The sequence below is a fragment of the Lampetra fluviatilis genome, chromosome 17 (genome assembly GCF_964198595.1).
Source record: "Lampetra fluviatilis chromosome 17, kcLamFluv1.1, whole genome shotgun sequence".
NCBI classification, from domain to species: domain Eukaryota; kingdom Metazoa; phylum Chordata; class Hyperoartia; order Petromyzontiformes; family Petromyzontidae; genus Lampetra; species Lampetra fluviatilis.
Window position 1 is genome coordinate 1204153 of NC_136291.1, and position 14047 is coordinate 1218199.

General features: G+C 49.6%; 1 protein-coding gene across 2 annotated transcripts in view; it reads left to right on the plus strand.

Annotated features, from left to right (window-relative positions):
* NFAT5 (nuclear factor of activated T cells 5) overlaps positions 1-8789 on the plus strand; it is a 55400-nt gene extending 46611 nt beyond the window's left edge. For both annotated transcript variants that reach the window (XM_078863969.1, XM_078863970.1), the window contains exons 10-14: positions 483-557; positions 1732-1865; positions 2766-5295; positions 5983-6334; positions 7552-8789. In XM_078863969.1, the coding sequence (XP_078720095.1) occupies positions 483-557; positions 1732-1865; positions 2766-5295; positions 5983-6334; positions 7552-7564 (3104 nt within the window). In that variant the 3' untranslated portion in view covers positions 7565-8789. The remainder of the gene's footprint in view (positions 1-482; positions 558-1731; positions 1866-2765; positions 5296-5982; positions 6335-7551) is intronic.
* Positions 8790-14047: the final 5258 nt, after the last annotated feature.

The following is a 14047-nucleotide window of genomic DNA, read 5'->3' on the forward strand; positions in this document are numbered from 1 at the left end:
GTGTGCTAGGTGAAGAAATAGTCTGGCTTGCTGATCCGGACAGACCAGGCTGAAATTAAGCACCGATTTCAGTGGGATGTTGCTGTTATGTAATAGTTAGCACACTGGATTTGAAATCCCAGAGGTCTCTGCTGGTTTAATTTTCCAGGACAGCAGTTGAAATATTGGGCAAGTTACTTAAATCCTCCCGCCTGTCCACCCAACAGTAATAAATGGTTACGCCACAGCTGTTGATCAGCAGGTCACGTGGTGGGGTTAGAGTGTGGCTACTTTCACCTCTTCCAAAATATCTGGCAAGTGAGAGAGTAGTCCAGAATACCCTTCAGCGGCTCTGGAGAGCTCCCTATAGCAGAGGACCATCGGCCAACATTGGCATGAGCAGGCACTTGCTGAGCTGCACCTTTACCCTTTATACTGTGATGCGTACTTCACGGACTAAACTCTGGCACACTGTAACGTCTGTCTTGTGTGTGTGCGCGCAGTCACGGTGCCTGCAAAAACGAAAAGCATAAAAAGTGAGGAGTCGTCGCAGTGCGCCTTCGAAGATCCTTTACAAAGTAAGTCTTCTCTTCTCTCCGAGGTGGTTGCTCAAGCTGTAGTTATGAACACATGAGCTTTCAAGTCATCGTTCTTTTATATATAATACTCGCTTTACTACACGGCCTACGCAGAGGGTTGGGTGGGGGGGTGACGTCAGCAGGCACACTGCGTAACGCTGCTGCATGCGGGTGACATCACAGATGTGACGTCACTGCTCACGTGCCGTGCAAAATATATACATTATTGCGCCCCCCCCACACCCCAAAATACAAAAGTATATTTTTATACTTTTTGCATTTTGTTCAGTTTGGAAGTTACCCACATGCCAAATTTCAAGTTTGTGACATGTCGGGATGTATGCTAAACATTTTAAACAGACACATTCACAAATTTCCCTTTTATATATGTAGATATAAAATCATTATCCCATATATATAAAATCATATCCAGAGAGGGGAATGCTGCAACCAAGAGTTGTCCAAATGCCTTGTGCCCTAATGTCATTCTGTAAAACTTAATCATTTTGGATACTAATGGGTGTGTAATGTAATGTAAGCAAGAAAATAATTACATGCAATAATTGTATTAATTATCATTGTAAATATTAGCAATGACCTTGTGAAGGATAAAGGAATTCTGTATGTTAGGGGTCAATTAATTGGAGGGTCACAATACATGGACCACCCTGCAGAGCAGTGTGTGCAGTGAATGCATTGCAATCAACACTTCATTCTTGAAATTGGGCAAAATGTTCATTTAAATGTGAGCCCAAAAGGATTCACGGCATACCAGTCACAAAACACAAGACGGGAGTGACAAGAGGGCAAACAACATTGCACAGGATACAATCTTTTATTTTGCCAGCAGTTGTGTGAGCAAGTAACTCCAGCACAGCACCATTACCTAATTAGGTATTTGATATTCAGCCTATGGGTGTTCTGATTACTGTGCATCTTGGCACAAGTGTGATCAATGTAATTTTTTTCATAAATATTGAGGATAAGTGCATGCTAAAAAAAATACTGTTTCAATGCCACCATGTCTTGGGTCTGCTATAAAGGCACCTGTCTTGATGGCATTTGGGCTGGTTACGAATAATGTCCAAAGCATCACTGATGATGCCCACCCCCACACTTCCCACTGTGACCTTCCACACTGCATCGCCGCACCATTGCATCTCCTCCCGGACAGCGCCCGTGACATGCCAGTGCGTCACGTTGGCCCTCAAGCCGGGCAGCTGCGACGCACCGGGTGGGCTGCTCCTGTCCAAGCTGGACGACGTTGCCCTGATGGAGGTGTCCAACAGCAGCCCCCTGCCCCAACAGGTGTGAGAATCGATCTGTTAAAGTGGGCCCCTGCGATTTGTCAGAAACAGAAAGAAACAGAAAGCACCAAAAGAATGATCAGGGACTACTCCGTGTTGCAGTGAAGGAGAGGGGAGGGGAAAATAAGTTTTAAGATGGAGTTCACTGGCTAACCAAACGATAGTCTTGCCGTTAACCATTTTAAATTAGCCCAGGGGTTGGCAACCTCCAGAGCCGCATGCGGTTCTTTAAGGACTGCTTTGTAACGTTTTTTGAAGGATCTGGTATTTGCATGCATTGCAGCTCTTGGAATAGGTTTTTCTACCAAATAAAATTGATTTCATTTTGGTTGCTGATCCCTCAACTAGCCACTTGTCCTCAGCCCTCCCCCACTGTCCTTAATCCTAACCTCTGCCACTTCACTAGGGCCCCCATTTTTATTTATTTTTCACTTCTCTGTTCTGGTGCCCGCAGCACCACCACGAGGCAGTCGGAAAGTGTCGAGTTAATTGCCCAGCGGTGCCAAAGAGAATACCGTGTGTGTGCGCACGCATGCATGTGACAAACTCGGCTTAGAATGACAACTTGTTATGCTGGTGTAGCAACACGCAATGCAGGGGAGGCAGTCTCAGCCGGGTGTGGTGTTGGCTCCACCACCTTCTCACGTCGCATGCCAGCAATAATAGGTGCTTACCAGCAGATTTGTGCCAGTGGTCTACCCTCTGAAGGAGATCTTTGTTGTTGCCTGTGTGCATTTATATGTGCGTATGTATGCGTGTGTAGCGCAAATGACTGAATACTGTGGAGTGTGTGTTGTGAGGGGGGGGTCTGTTGTCTCTGCATTTTTATGTGTATGCATATTGTATTCTAGACTTCACTGTACGTGTGTATGTGTTGTCATGTTCCGATTTTGTTTTACAGCCCGGCGGGGAAATTAGTGTTACGTGCAAGATGTCTCCAAAACAGGAGGATATGAAACAGCCGTGCTTCTGTTTGTCACCGACGCAACTTGGATCCCCTGTACAGCTTTCTGCCATGAGCCAGTTCAAACCTGAGCCGAGCGACATAGCAGTTGCTCATCTTTCTGCCCACGGAGGTCTCTCACCACAGCAGCAGCAACAGCCGCAGAGCCAGCCAGTTCAGGCTCCAAATTTTACCCCCCAAACCTTAATTGTGCAAGTGCAGAGCCAGGACGGCAGTCTACAACAACAACAACAGGGCCTCTTGCAAGTTGCGGCTGCACTGCAAAACCCATCGATGGAGCAAGTGGTTTATCAGACGGCAGGAGAACCCATGGCACAGCAACCATCTGTGGCTCCTCGCGTTGAGGCGCAAGCGGAGAACGATTCCGCAGGCAGCCAAGTACCCGTGAGCATCATGGATGGAATCTTGTCTGCTGGCGAGCCCATGGTGCCCATTACCGCGCAGTTGCACTTGATGCAGCAAGGCTCTCAGCCTCCTTCTCAACAGCCTCCTCCTCAGCAGCAGCAGCAGTCGCCCCAACAGATGTTTCAGATTGCACCGCAGACCAACGCTCAGGTGGAAGAGGGGATGGCCGTGAGCCACCCACGTCCCGAGCAGCACGTGCCACAGCAGCAGCTGTGCGAGGTGACGGCGGCGCCGCCGCTGATGCAGTCCTCGGGGTCGAACGCGAACCCCCCGTCGTCGCCGCTGCTGCGCTGTGAGGGCATGAGTCTGCACAGGCAGCCGAGCAGCATGTGCTCCGAGGACCTGGACACGGTGAACATGGTGATCGAGATGCAGCAGGCGCTGGAGGAGAGGTCGCATGGCGGCGGCAGCGCTGTCTTCCAACCCCAGGAGGCCATGGATGTGCAGCAAGCGGCCCACAAGAGGCCCCACGTCGACATGAAACCCGAGCTGTTTCACCAGGATCAAAATCCGGCCAAGTCATCGCATTTCATGACGCACAACGAAATGATGCAGTACACAACACAGAGTGTTCCACAGGGTCCAATTCAGACTGGCGTCTATCAGCAGACTCCAGCCGAAGTGGTGGAGCAGGTTATTGCTGATGCCAACAGGCAGATCCAGGCTGAAATGATCCAAATAATTGCGTCGGGCCAGAGCAGCAGCCAACTCTCCGATTCCAACACTTTTAACCTCATGGAGATGCGGTCGGACGCCACTTCGGAGCCGCACGGCTTTCAGTCGAGCGCTCCCATGCTGCAGCAGTGCACAGGGAGTGGTATTTCCAATATGTTTCAGTCCAACTTGGACATGATGCAGGTGCATGAGCAGTGCCAGCCAGTCGACATGGTTCAAGGTGCCGTGTGCGACTTGAACAAACATTCCAATGAGAGTCCTCAGCAGACGAATCTCTTTCAAGTCACTCAGGCGTCCAGCAGTTCCAGCCAGGCAGACTTCTTTCAGGCCGCCGTGAACATTGTTTCTTCTCAGCCGAGCAGTGGGACCCAAATGAGCAGCATGTACCACACCAATGAAATGCTTTCTCAGATAAACAAGGAGCTTGAGATCTTGAATTCATCCCAGGCTGACGGAGGTATAACGCAACAAAACGGAAGCTTGGAGCAGGCGGTATTCCAAGGCAGTGTAGCGCCATGCGACAGCTCCCAGCAGTCAGATCTGTATCAGGTGGAGGGCTCCATGTCATCCATGAAGGTTGACTCAGGAATGCAGATATCTACCCCAAATAAAAACCTAGGCCTCATTACTCCACAGCTGCCAAAAACTAATTCACAAACAAGCCTTTTCCAAACCACTGGAGACATATCTCAGCAGCCCAGCTTGTTTCAGCCCTCAGGAATTGTGCAACACAGCGGCAACACTCAACAGTTCAGCTTACTGGTGGTCGGAGACAGCATCTCGACTGAGGGAAAGAACGAAATTGAGATGTCAAGCCAACCGCAAGCCATTGGACAGCTCATATCCAGTCACCCCAATGGAAACGCAGTACAACCCGGCCTCTTTCAGACCAATGGTGGTATTATGGCCATGCAGACCAACGTAATGTCTCAGCCACCTACGTTGTTATTTTCGGCAGGAAATATTCTACCTTCCCAGCCAAACATCAACATTCACATGTCCAACGCACCACCGCAGACCATAATAGAAATGCTGCCGGCGCAGCAGGGCAATGCTCAGACTCGACAGCCTGGCCTCTTTCAGGCGTCCGTGACGCCGGTCGCAGGTGGTAACCAACCGCCCGCCAGCCTGCCAGGCGATGGCATCATGTCTGTGACAGGGCTAGGCTCGGTCGTACCGATGGCCCCCGGAGAGATGTTGTCATCGCAAGTGCCGGAGAACCCTCCTCGGCAAGCCACGATGTTCTCCGGGTTCCAGGGAGAGCCAGGGGGGGGGCTGGTGGCATCGCAGGCGTCGGCCCAGGCGCCCAACGCGACGTCTCAGCAAAATCAGCAGGCTGTCACTCTGCAACAGCCGGACCTGTTTCTGTTTGTGGACATGGACACTGGTAAGTTACGGTGACTGAAAATATCTTGGAGATGGACCTCGGGGTTTTCATTTTGCGATAGCTATGGAATCTAGCAGAAGGAAGCAATGGCTTGATGTTTTGACAGTGGTCGTGATGACCTCTTGACCTTGCAAAAGAATATTGCTCAAGGGAATAGATGAATAAAATGAAACAAACTTGAATGTTAAGTTTTGTTTCGTTGGTTCAGCGTTCACGTGACCACAGTACCTTTGCTGAGGTGCTGTGTGGCTCAAGATCGTTGAGCCGACACCGCCGAGATGCCGGTTTCAACTCCCAGTAGCCACCTGTGATTGAACCTGGTTAGTAAGTTGATGCGTCTTAGTTTGATAACCAATAATGGCACAAAACATCACAGTAAATGTTTGCACTTAATTTTTCTAAATTCCAGTAATTATCATGCACAAAACACTGCTGTCAATGTCAGAGCAGGTGGGAAGGTTCACCAGAGTTCACTGGGAGGGATCCCAGATGTAGTTTCCATTTGAGCCCTTCTCTAACATTGAGGGTTGCACTGCTTTGAGTTCCAAATGGATACTTCATCTCATTCCATGATGCCCCTAGCCTTGGGGGGGGGAAAGGGAAAGAAATGTATACAGTACCCTTTTGCTTTTAAAAATGTGACCTCTTCTACCACCGGTCTGTCTTGTGCGTGTCGTGACTGCTCAGTTGGTCAGAGCCAGCCCTTGGGTGGTGGTGGGGAGCCCATGCAGCTTGGCTTGGGTGCTCTGCCAGCCTCCCACCTCCTGCAGGCGTCCGGGTCTTTGGGTGGCGGCGGCGGCAGCAGCAGCAGCGCTGGGGGCGACGCCGCCCGGAGCGTAGCCGGTGCCGCCTCAGGCTCCTTGGCGCCCGCGAGTGGACACGTCGCGTCGGGTGGCAGCTTGCAGGCCGCTATCGCCGCCTGCGTCACAGATCCCATGGCCGGCCTCACCTTGGACCAGAACATGGAGCGCATCGAAGAGCTGCTCGTGTCGTTACAGGCACGGCGCGACGACCACCACCACCAGGACCACGATGTCAGGTGAGGGATCCAGCATAGCTGATGCACACATTATTTCTTCACCCCAAACGTGGCTTTACCGCACCTTCGATTAGCATGGTTGGCTACGTATGGTACAAAAGAAGTTCCAGTTCAACATACATTTACGCAGACCTGGCTTCACACTTGGGTTGCCCGCCTCCTTCAGGTACAAAATTAACCGGGACGCACGGGAAGGAGGAGGGTAGAAAGTTCAGGTGGCAAACCCCACTCCGCAGACCTGGCTCTGCGATGGGTTGGCTCCACACAAACCTCCTGCCTCAGTCATAATTTTGTAAATGAGCTCTCGACTGCACTTTCCATCCATGGGAGGAGGCGTAGGTGATCGGGTCAGGCTTTTAATCTGCTTCAATGTGACCTGTAGACTTAACCCAGATTCGTGCCACAACCACATGGCCTAATTCCTAAGACAACTCAGCCGCGTGCCATTTTATACTTTTTTTTCTGGGTAGTACATTCTTTCCCAGGTTTTGTTGGCTCTTGTATTAAAGGGTGCCTTGATTAAAATTGAACTGAATTGGTTTGCTGGAAGATAAGCATTTATTGGGCTGGCTGGTTTTTATCCTGTCTGCTAAGAACGTTTTATTTTATTGGACTTTTGGCTGGTTGGCCTTGGTGAGCACGTGGCTGTATTTTTAAAGTGTATATATTTTATATTCAAGAGCATTAGGAGGTATGGGTCAACTTCTTATAAAATCAAAGTTGGTGTTTTCTGTTACATCTGATTTATTGCCTGATGTTCAGGGCTTAATTTCAGCTTGCCAACCCTTTGTCTATCCACTGCTGGATGAAGGTCTCCCAGTTGTTTGACCATACTTGGTTGGCGAGCATAGAAGTTACACATCCAGGGCTTAATTTTTACAGCAGCCCTGTCTGGGTTAGTGATCTAAAAAATAGCCTCGCTCCCAGGACACCACATCCAGTTGACCTCTCTCTACTAGCCAAGTGCCACCTACCAGTCGACCAGTGAACGCTTAAAACATTCAGTGAGAAATAATTTTTAGCCTGTGCATAATAATGGTGGATCAGATTAGAAACGTCCAACATACGTATTTGTGAAACAGTGGCTTTGTGACAGTGTAGCAGGATCGGAATGGCGAGGAAACTACACATACCAATCATGAATTGTTTTGGAACAATGTGCCTCGAGCGACTTGCTGGGTGTGTTGCGATTAACTCGTTTGTTTAATTTGTTGCAGTATGCAGGAATGAACATACGACCACCATTCCGAGTGAGTCTGATGGATTTCTGCCCAAGACAACAACAAACGGCACTTCTGCGCGGCTTAACCATGGCTGTACAAGCTAAAAGTGGTAGTAAGGATTTTAGTGAATCTGGTCTCAGTTGTTGACGTTAGCCGTGTGTGTGTGTCAACGTGCTCTGGTGTATTGGAGTGGTAGCTGATTGTGTCTTACGTGGACAAAATAAGCTTTTAACACTGTGATTCAATGTTTGTACGTGGTCGTGATGTGTCCGCGTCTTAGTCGGCAGCTCTTTGTTACACGCTGAAATGGCCTTTCACAGACCGTGTAGGTGCGTCTAGTGGTCGCTTGGCCCCTGTTGTCCTCCCCCCTCATTGGCTTTTTCGTTTGGTTTGTATTACATACGCTTCCCGCACTTTACACATTATTGCTGCTGTGATTTCAGGCCAACGGATGTCTGTGATGCTTAATTACATACAGTTGCCGAACTTTAGTGTGTGTGTGTGTGCGTGTGCAATTACATTTATTATGCCTGTCCCCTTGTGGGGGGGGTTGTTATTTTCTCTCTCATTACAATGTTGTTTATAGCATCAGCTGTGAATTTCACTTCCGAAGTAAACCTGTTGAGACCGCGGTTTTTTGCTGTTACCAGTCAGTATGCGTTTTTAACTTTAGAGTTTTTTTGGAGCCCCATTGAGGTATCCGTGACTGACTCGTGTGTCTGTCTGTGTCTACTCTACGAGCTTATCTGGTGGGGGGAGGGAGGGTTGTTTTGTGACTGGGAATGGTTTTCGGACGTCGAAGGTTTACCGTTTTCCGAGTCGGAGGCATCAAGAGACATCCTTCGTGTCGAGCGAGTTTCTTTTTAGGAAATTTTGTACACAGTAGTGTATTTAAATGTATTTTATATGAGGAAAAAGTGCCCCTTCGGTGCAAATGTTGTTCACTGTTGGGTTAATAGTAAAACAAGTCTCAGTATAAGCCTAAATATCTTTTTTTATATATAAATATATACAATATTGTACAATGCAGTTTAGTTGGCTTCCTTGTAGAACTTGTTTATTTTGTGCTGGCTTTTCTCAGCCCTGTATATTATTATATTATATATAAACATATTTACTGCTTTAGTTTGCTGTGCTGTTTTAAGCAGAGATGGGGTTTCCTCCTCGTATTGGGTTTTGTAGAAAGTGTTTTGAAAGCACAACATTATCAATAAATGACTTCTACAGTGGAACACTGCGTGATTTCTTTGCGCTGTCGGTCACCACAATGGCTTGACACACTTCACGGTAGGTGTGGATACCCCCACCGCAAGCTGTGTTTGCTCTACTCAAGTTTAAGGTAAACTGTAAGCTCTGGGATTACATTCTGGCCATGCCTCTGGGAATTCACGTAAATCGGTATTGGATTAAGATGGACCAGGAGCGTGGACTTCACTGGTCACTGACCCTGTAATGAAAACACCCGGTCCTGAACTCCAGCCCATGCCTGCCAGCGCGTTCGGCTTTCCATGCCCGCCACACTTCGTCATTTGCAGATTATGCGTCAGCAGCCACACTCGGTCGTCATCATGACGGATTGCCGGGATAATTGGTGGACTTGAAGTACCACTTGTGGTAAGGTCACGAGCGCACTGGTGTCAGGTGGCATTGCTAACGTTTTCTTGTGTAACATGGGTCGACATCTGAGACTTAGTGACGGTAACCGTAGTTATAACATGGTTTTGAGTGTTCTCCCTTGCGTCATGTTGTAATCGTGTTACGTACACTCGACCAAGTGTTGCACTGCAGTACCTTCCATGGCCACAAAGCAGCGACACCCTCCCCCTTGCAAGCTGGGAAACGCCGCACTGCATTCCCGCTGCGCTGGTCTTCAATCTTTCCATACCTGTGACGAGACGAACACTCCATTAGGAAATCTGGCAGAAGTGTGTGCAACGCGTCGTGGAAATTCACATCGCAGAGCTCCCGCTGAGCTTGGCTTCAAGCGACCTCTGCTCCACACACCCGCCCTGCCACGAACGGTAATAATGATGATAGCCACACCAATTTTAGATTTTTTTCCTGGAATTTAACCGAATTAGGAGCACAAACAAATGTAATGTTACGGTTTTGCACAATCGTCATTGACCGAGCCTAAACCATAACCTCACGAAGCTTGAGAAAGCCTGTTAATAAACCACAGCCTGTACTCGAACCCAGTCGAACTACCCAGCACCTCTGACATTTTCCACATTTAACAGTGGTACGTACCACTTGTGCTCATTATGAAATGTTATATACCGTGTCCCCAAGTGTTGATTATTTTCCAGGGGTGATCTTCCCTGTGCCACGACAAGGGTGGGCGAAGGGGGGCAATTGACGACTCCAACCCCAACAGCAGCTTTTGTTTCAGCCTGTGGTCGCCGTGCTATTTGTCACGATGCAAATCTTCGATTTCACAGATAAGACTGCGATCGCGATATCGGTTTGCCAGAACGTAATTGTAACTTAGTCTTCAACAGGATCGCGTTTTGTGCTCCAATGCACTTCAATTACGGAGAACGATTTGCTATAAAGTTATTTAACGGCAGTTCACTCGCCGTAACTCTGCCACGAGTGCTGTAGCTTTTGCCCGTCCAAGGACGGGGTGTGTTTCAGTAAATCTGAAACTTTCAAGTGAAAAGCAGACTGCGACGTGATATTCATTGCATCAATGCGTGCGCAATTTGTAATGCCGCGGTGACAGACTTATTTCATTTAAAGGTTATAATCCCTCGTTCATCAAGACGTCCTTTTTACTTCGATGTCTCAACAGCGTTACGGAGATCACGTGACGCCTTTGTAGTGAGGGTTGTCAGTTGACGCAGAGGGGGGGAGGTGCCTTGCCCATCCCCCCATGTGGAGTTACGTCACCTGATTATTAATGGGAGGGGGGTCCATTTGGAAGACGTCACCTCTTTATTAATGAGGGGGGGGGTGCTACAGGTGGTGTAACGTCACCTGCTCATGATTATTAATGAGGGGGGGGGGTGCTACAGGTGGAGTGACGTCACCCACTCATGATTATTAATGAGGGGGGCTGGCCGGCGGAGTGACGTCACACGCGGGGCACAGACCGACATTGTTGGCTCGAAGTAAAACGCACGTGGCTGTCACGCTGTTTAGAACAGTTGCAGAGCCACAGGCCACGATGTGCGGCCAGCGAGGCTATTTTAAAACGGATTTATTTTTGTGTTTAGTTTATTGTCCTGCCCCCCATGCACCTTCGATTAGCACCGTTAGCTCCGTTCGGTGCGAAATAAGTTCAGCGAACACACACAGGCCTGGCGGTCATGCTCCGCGGTCGACCGACTCGGCCCGAATGAAGCTGCGTCGTCGACGAGAGTAACGAGGCCTCGACGGCCATCCACACATCGACAGACACGAATTCACGCACACCGACAAGAGGCAGACATCGACGAATACATTGAACCTTTGGCGGGACCGCAGGGTCCCATAAGCCCCCGGCGGCTCTCGCATAAATTGCATTGCGACGTCACTTGATGTCTATTGAAGGCGAACGACACGGCGCAATGTATTCCTCTCGACGAGCTCTACACGACGCGCTAAGCGAAGTTTTGTTTATTCTGCGCATTTGTCCTCGCTGCTGCGCTTGGATGACAAACTGATGACGGGTGTGCCACTTGACGTCCCCGTTCTCAACAACACGCTGAGAAGTCGAGGCAAGGGGATTGTGAATTCTCTCCGCTCACGGCGTGGTGGTGATGGCCACGGCGTGGTGAGGTGATGGTGGTGGTAGTGATGGTGGTGGTAGTGATGGTGGTGGCCACGGCGTGGTGGTGGTGGTGATCACGGCGACTATTTTCAGGCTCCGTGTGCCGCCAAGAGGCAGGAACTCAGGACGATGAGTGACGTGGAATGAGAGGCGCTGGGACTTTTCGGGCAAAAATAACCCGTCGTTAAGTTTCCACACTTTTTTTGTTTGCATATTTCACAGGAATTCTGGTCCGTTGTTTAGTTAAAAATAAAGTCGTAAAAATTTCCCCATTTTGGACAAAAACGACGTCGGTTCGAATTCCGATTTTTCACGCAACAAAAACATTGATATCTCCAACTTTTTTTACGGCACACATCATAGCAAGCTTACATACGATGGAATATTCACTTTGCCTAAAGAAAAAAGAATAAAGCTACGAGAAAAATAACGCTGCTAGATCACACCACCCCCACCCTGCACCGAGACTGGGCCAGTGCTGAGGCCGCCAAGGCCTCTGTGCAGGCCCACGAGGCCTCTGTGCAGGCCCACGAGGCCTCTGTGCAGGCCCACGAGGCCTCGGTGCCTGCGGGCCTCCTTACAACCTCGGGGCCGCCCCGGCTGGCCTCTCTCGAGCTCGAAGGCTCCAACCAGACACGGGGCCCACCCACACAATTATCATTACACCCTACTAATCGATACACACACAGATATATATCGAACTTTATCGCGGACGTTGCGTGGACACCGCTTCAAGACTGGGTCCGCCAACACGAACCCGGCTCGTCAGCTTCTCCATTTCACCCCCCCCCCCCGCCCAGTTTGTGTTCATAACTTGAAGTTTCCTCGTTCTCACACCGAGCAAAAATCGCGCACCACATTTCAGCTTCGAAAAACCTCTCGATGCCGCAATGCTCAGAAGACCAAACACGGTGCTCGATAGGACACGCACGGCGAGAGCGGAACGATTCACCCATCCCGAGGCGCGTCTACGGCCTCACCTGGTCGCGCCATCGACCGCGTTGCGAACACGTCTCGCTGTCTCCACTCCGTCGATGGCCGCACGAGATCCACGCCGCTCCCGAGCAGACAACCAAGTGGCGAACACATCCAAAACGCCGCGTCCGCTGCTGCTTCTGCAGCTACTGCTGCTCTTAATCCCGAACGAAAGAAGAACGTGCTCGCGCGCCACGTGATTCTCGCACCACGTGACTGGCTGACTCTCGCGCCACGTGATTGGCTGACTCCCGCGCCACGTGACTCCCGTAGGCCGCTTCCGGTGATGACGCACGCGTCCCGCAGGAAGGTGCGGGGTCTAAAGTCGCGGACGTCGCTGAGCCAATGGCGAGCCGGCGCGACCTCCACGCGCCGCGGCTGGGATCGGAATCTTTGTTTATGCAGCGCTGGAGGAATCCGATGAGCTGTGAAGCTCTTTTTTCTTCCCCACAGATGTCTTGTAAGGACACGGCGGTCAGAAAGTTACATCAACAAAAACAACAAGCAACGCATAAAGCATGGTAGGCGTGGCAAAGTATAGGAAAAGTAAACAAACCACTTTTTCAGAAGCGACCTGTCCACAAATGAAGTCTCAACGAAGTGGCTTATCGCGTGGACGTTTGTCGCAAAATTTGGAGGGAGAAACCGGAAGAAAAAAAATAACCCACGTGATCACGGGGAGAGAGACACACAAAGAAGAGAGAGACACACAAACTGCAAATATACAGCCTTCAGGGTCGGGATCGAACCTCCAACATCACGCATGCCAGGCGAGGAAGATGACATCACGCCACCACGGCGCCCCTTAAATAAGTAAAACAATGAAGTCGATAAGTTAGTGAGTACATATTGACTTTATTTGTACATCAACTCCGAAGCTTGGGTAAAGGCAGTAAAACAACAGCAACATCAGTCCCAGGCCTCTTTCGAGCCCACAATCACACACACGCGCGCAGTCACTCAATAAAATTACGCAATCAAATGAAGCCATCGAAACGTTGGGGTTTGGATCAGTCGCAAATCACGTGGCTCTATCCAGCGCTAAACTTCTGCTTTCAGAACATTTGTTGACGGGCAGAGATTGACGATTTAAGCTTTCGTGACCGCAGGGATTCATCTTCTTGGTTCTTTCGGTAAAGTCACGTAGAAGGGAAGTAATAAATAATAAAAATAAAACAATCAAATAAAATAATTCTCACGACGTTTCGGCTACAACGCAAGCAGCCGTCTTCACCTGAAGACGGCTGCTTGTAGCCGAAACGTCGTGAGAATTATTTTATTTTATTATGTTTTATTTTTATTATTTTATTACTTCCCTTCTACGTGACTTTACCAAAAGAACCAAGAAGATTGACGATGTCAAGGGAGGAGAAATAACATCGTCCCAACAAACACGTTGGTGCTACAACGTCCACCGCTCTCTGTCACCTGTTCAGGGGCCTGCTCAAGGCGCGGCTCCGGCTGGAGCACGCCATGTACCACACACACATGTCGGTGATGTGCAACGCGTCTTCTTCTGACGCTGGGGAGCCGGACAAGCCCCTCTCTGTACCAGCGTGGACGGCACCCTCGTGTTCACCTTCTGAAGCGCTCGCTCGTCACCGTGGCGTGCGCGATGACCACCACCACAACCACCACCACAATCACCACCACCACGTGGACTTTTTTTTCGTGTTGTGCGCGGTGCTTATAGCGCCACAGCGCGTGGATTTGTAGCGTTTATTTTAATTTGTTTGCTGGTGACTTTGTGTATTTCATATC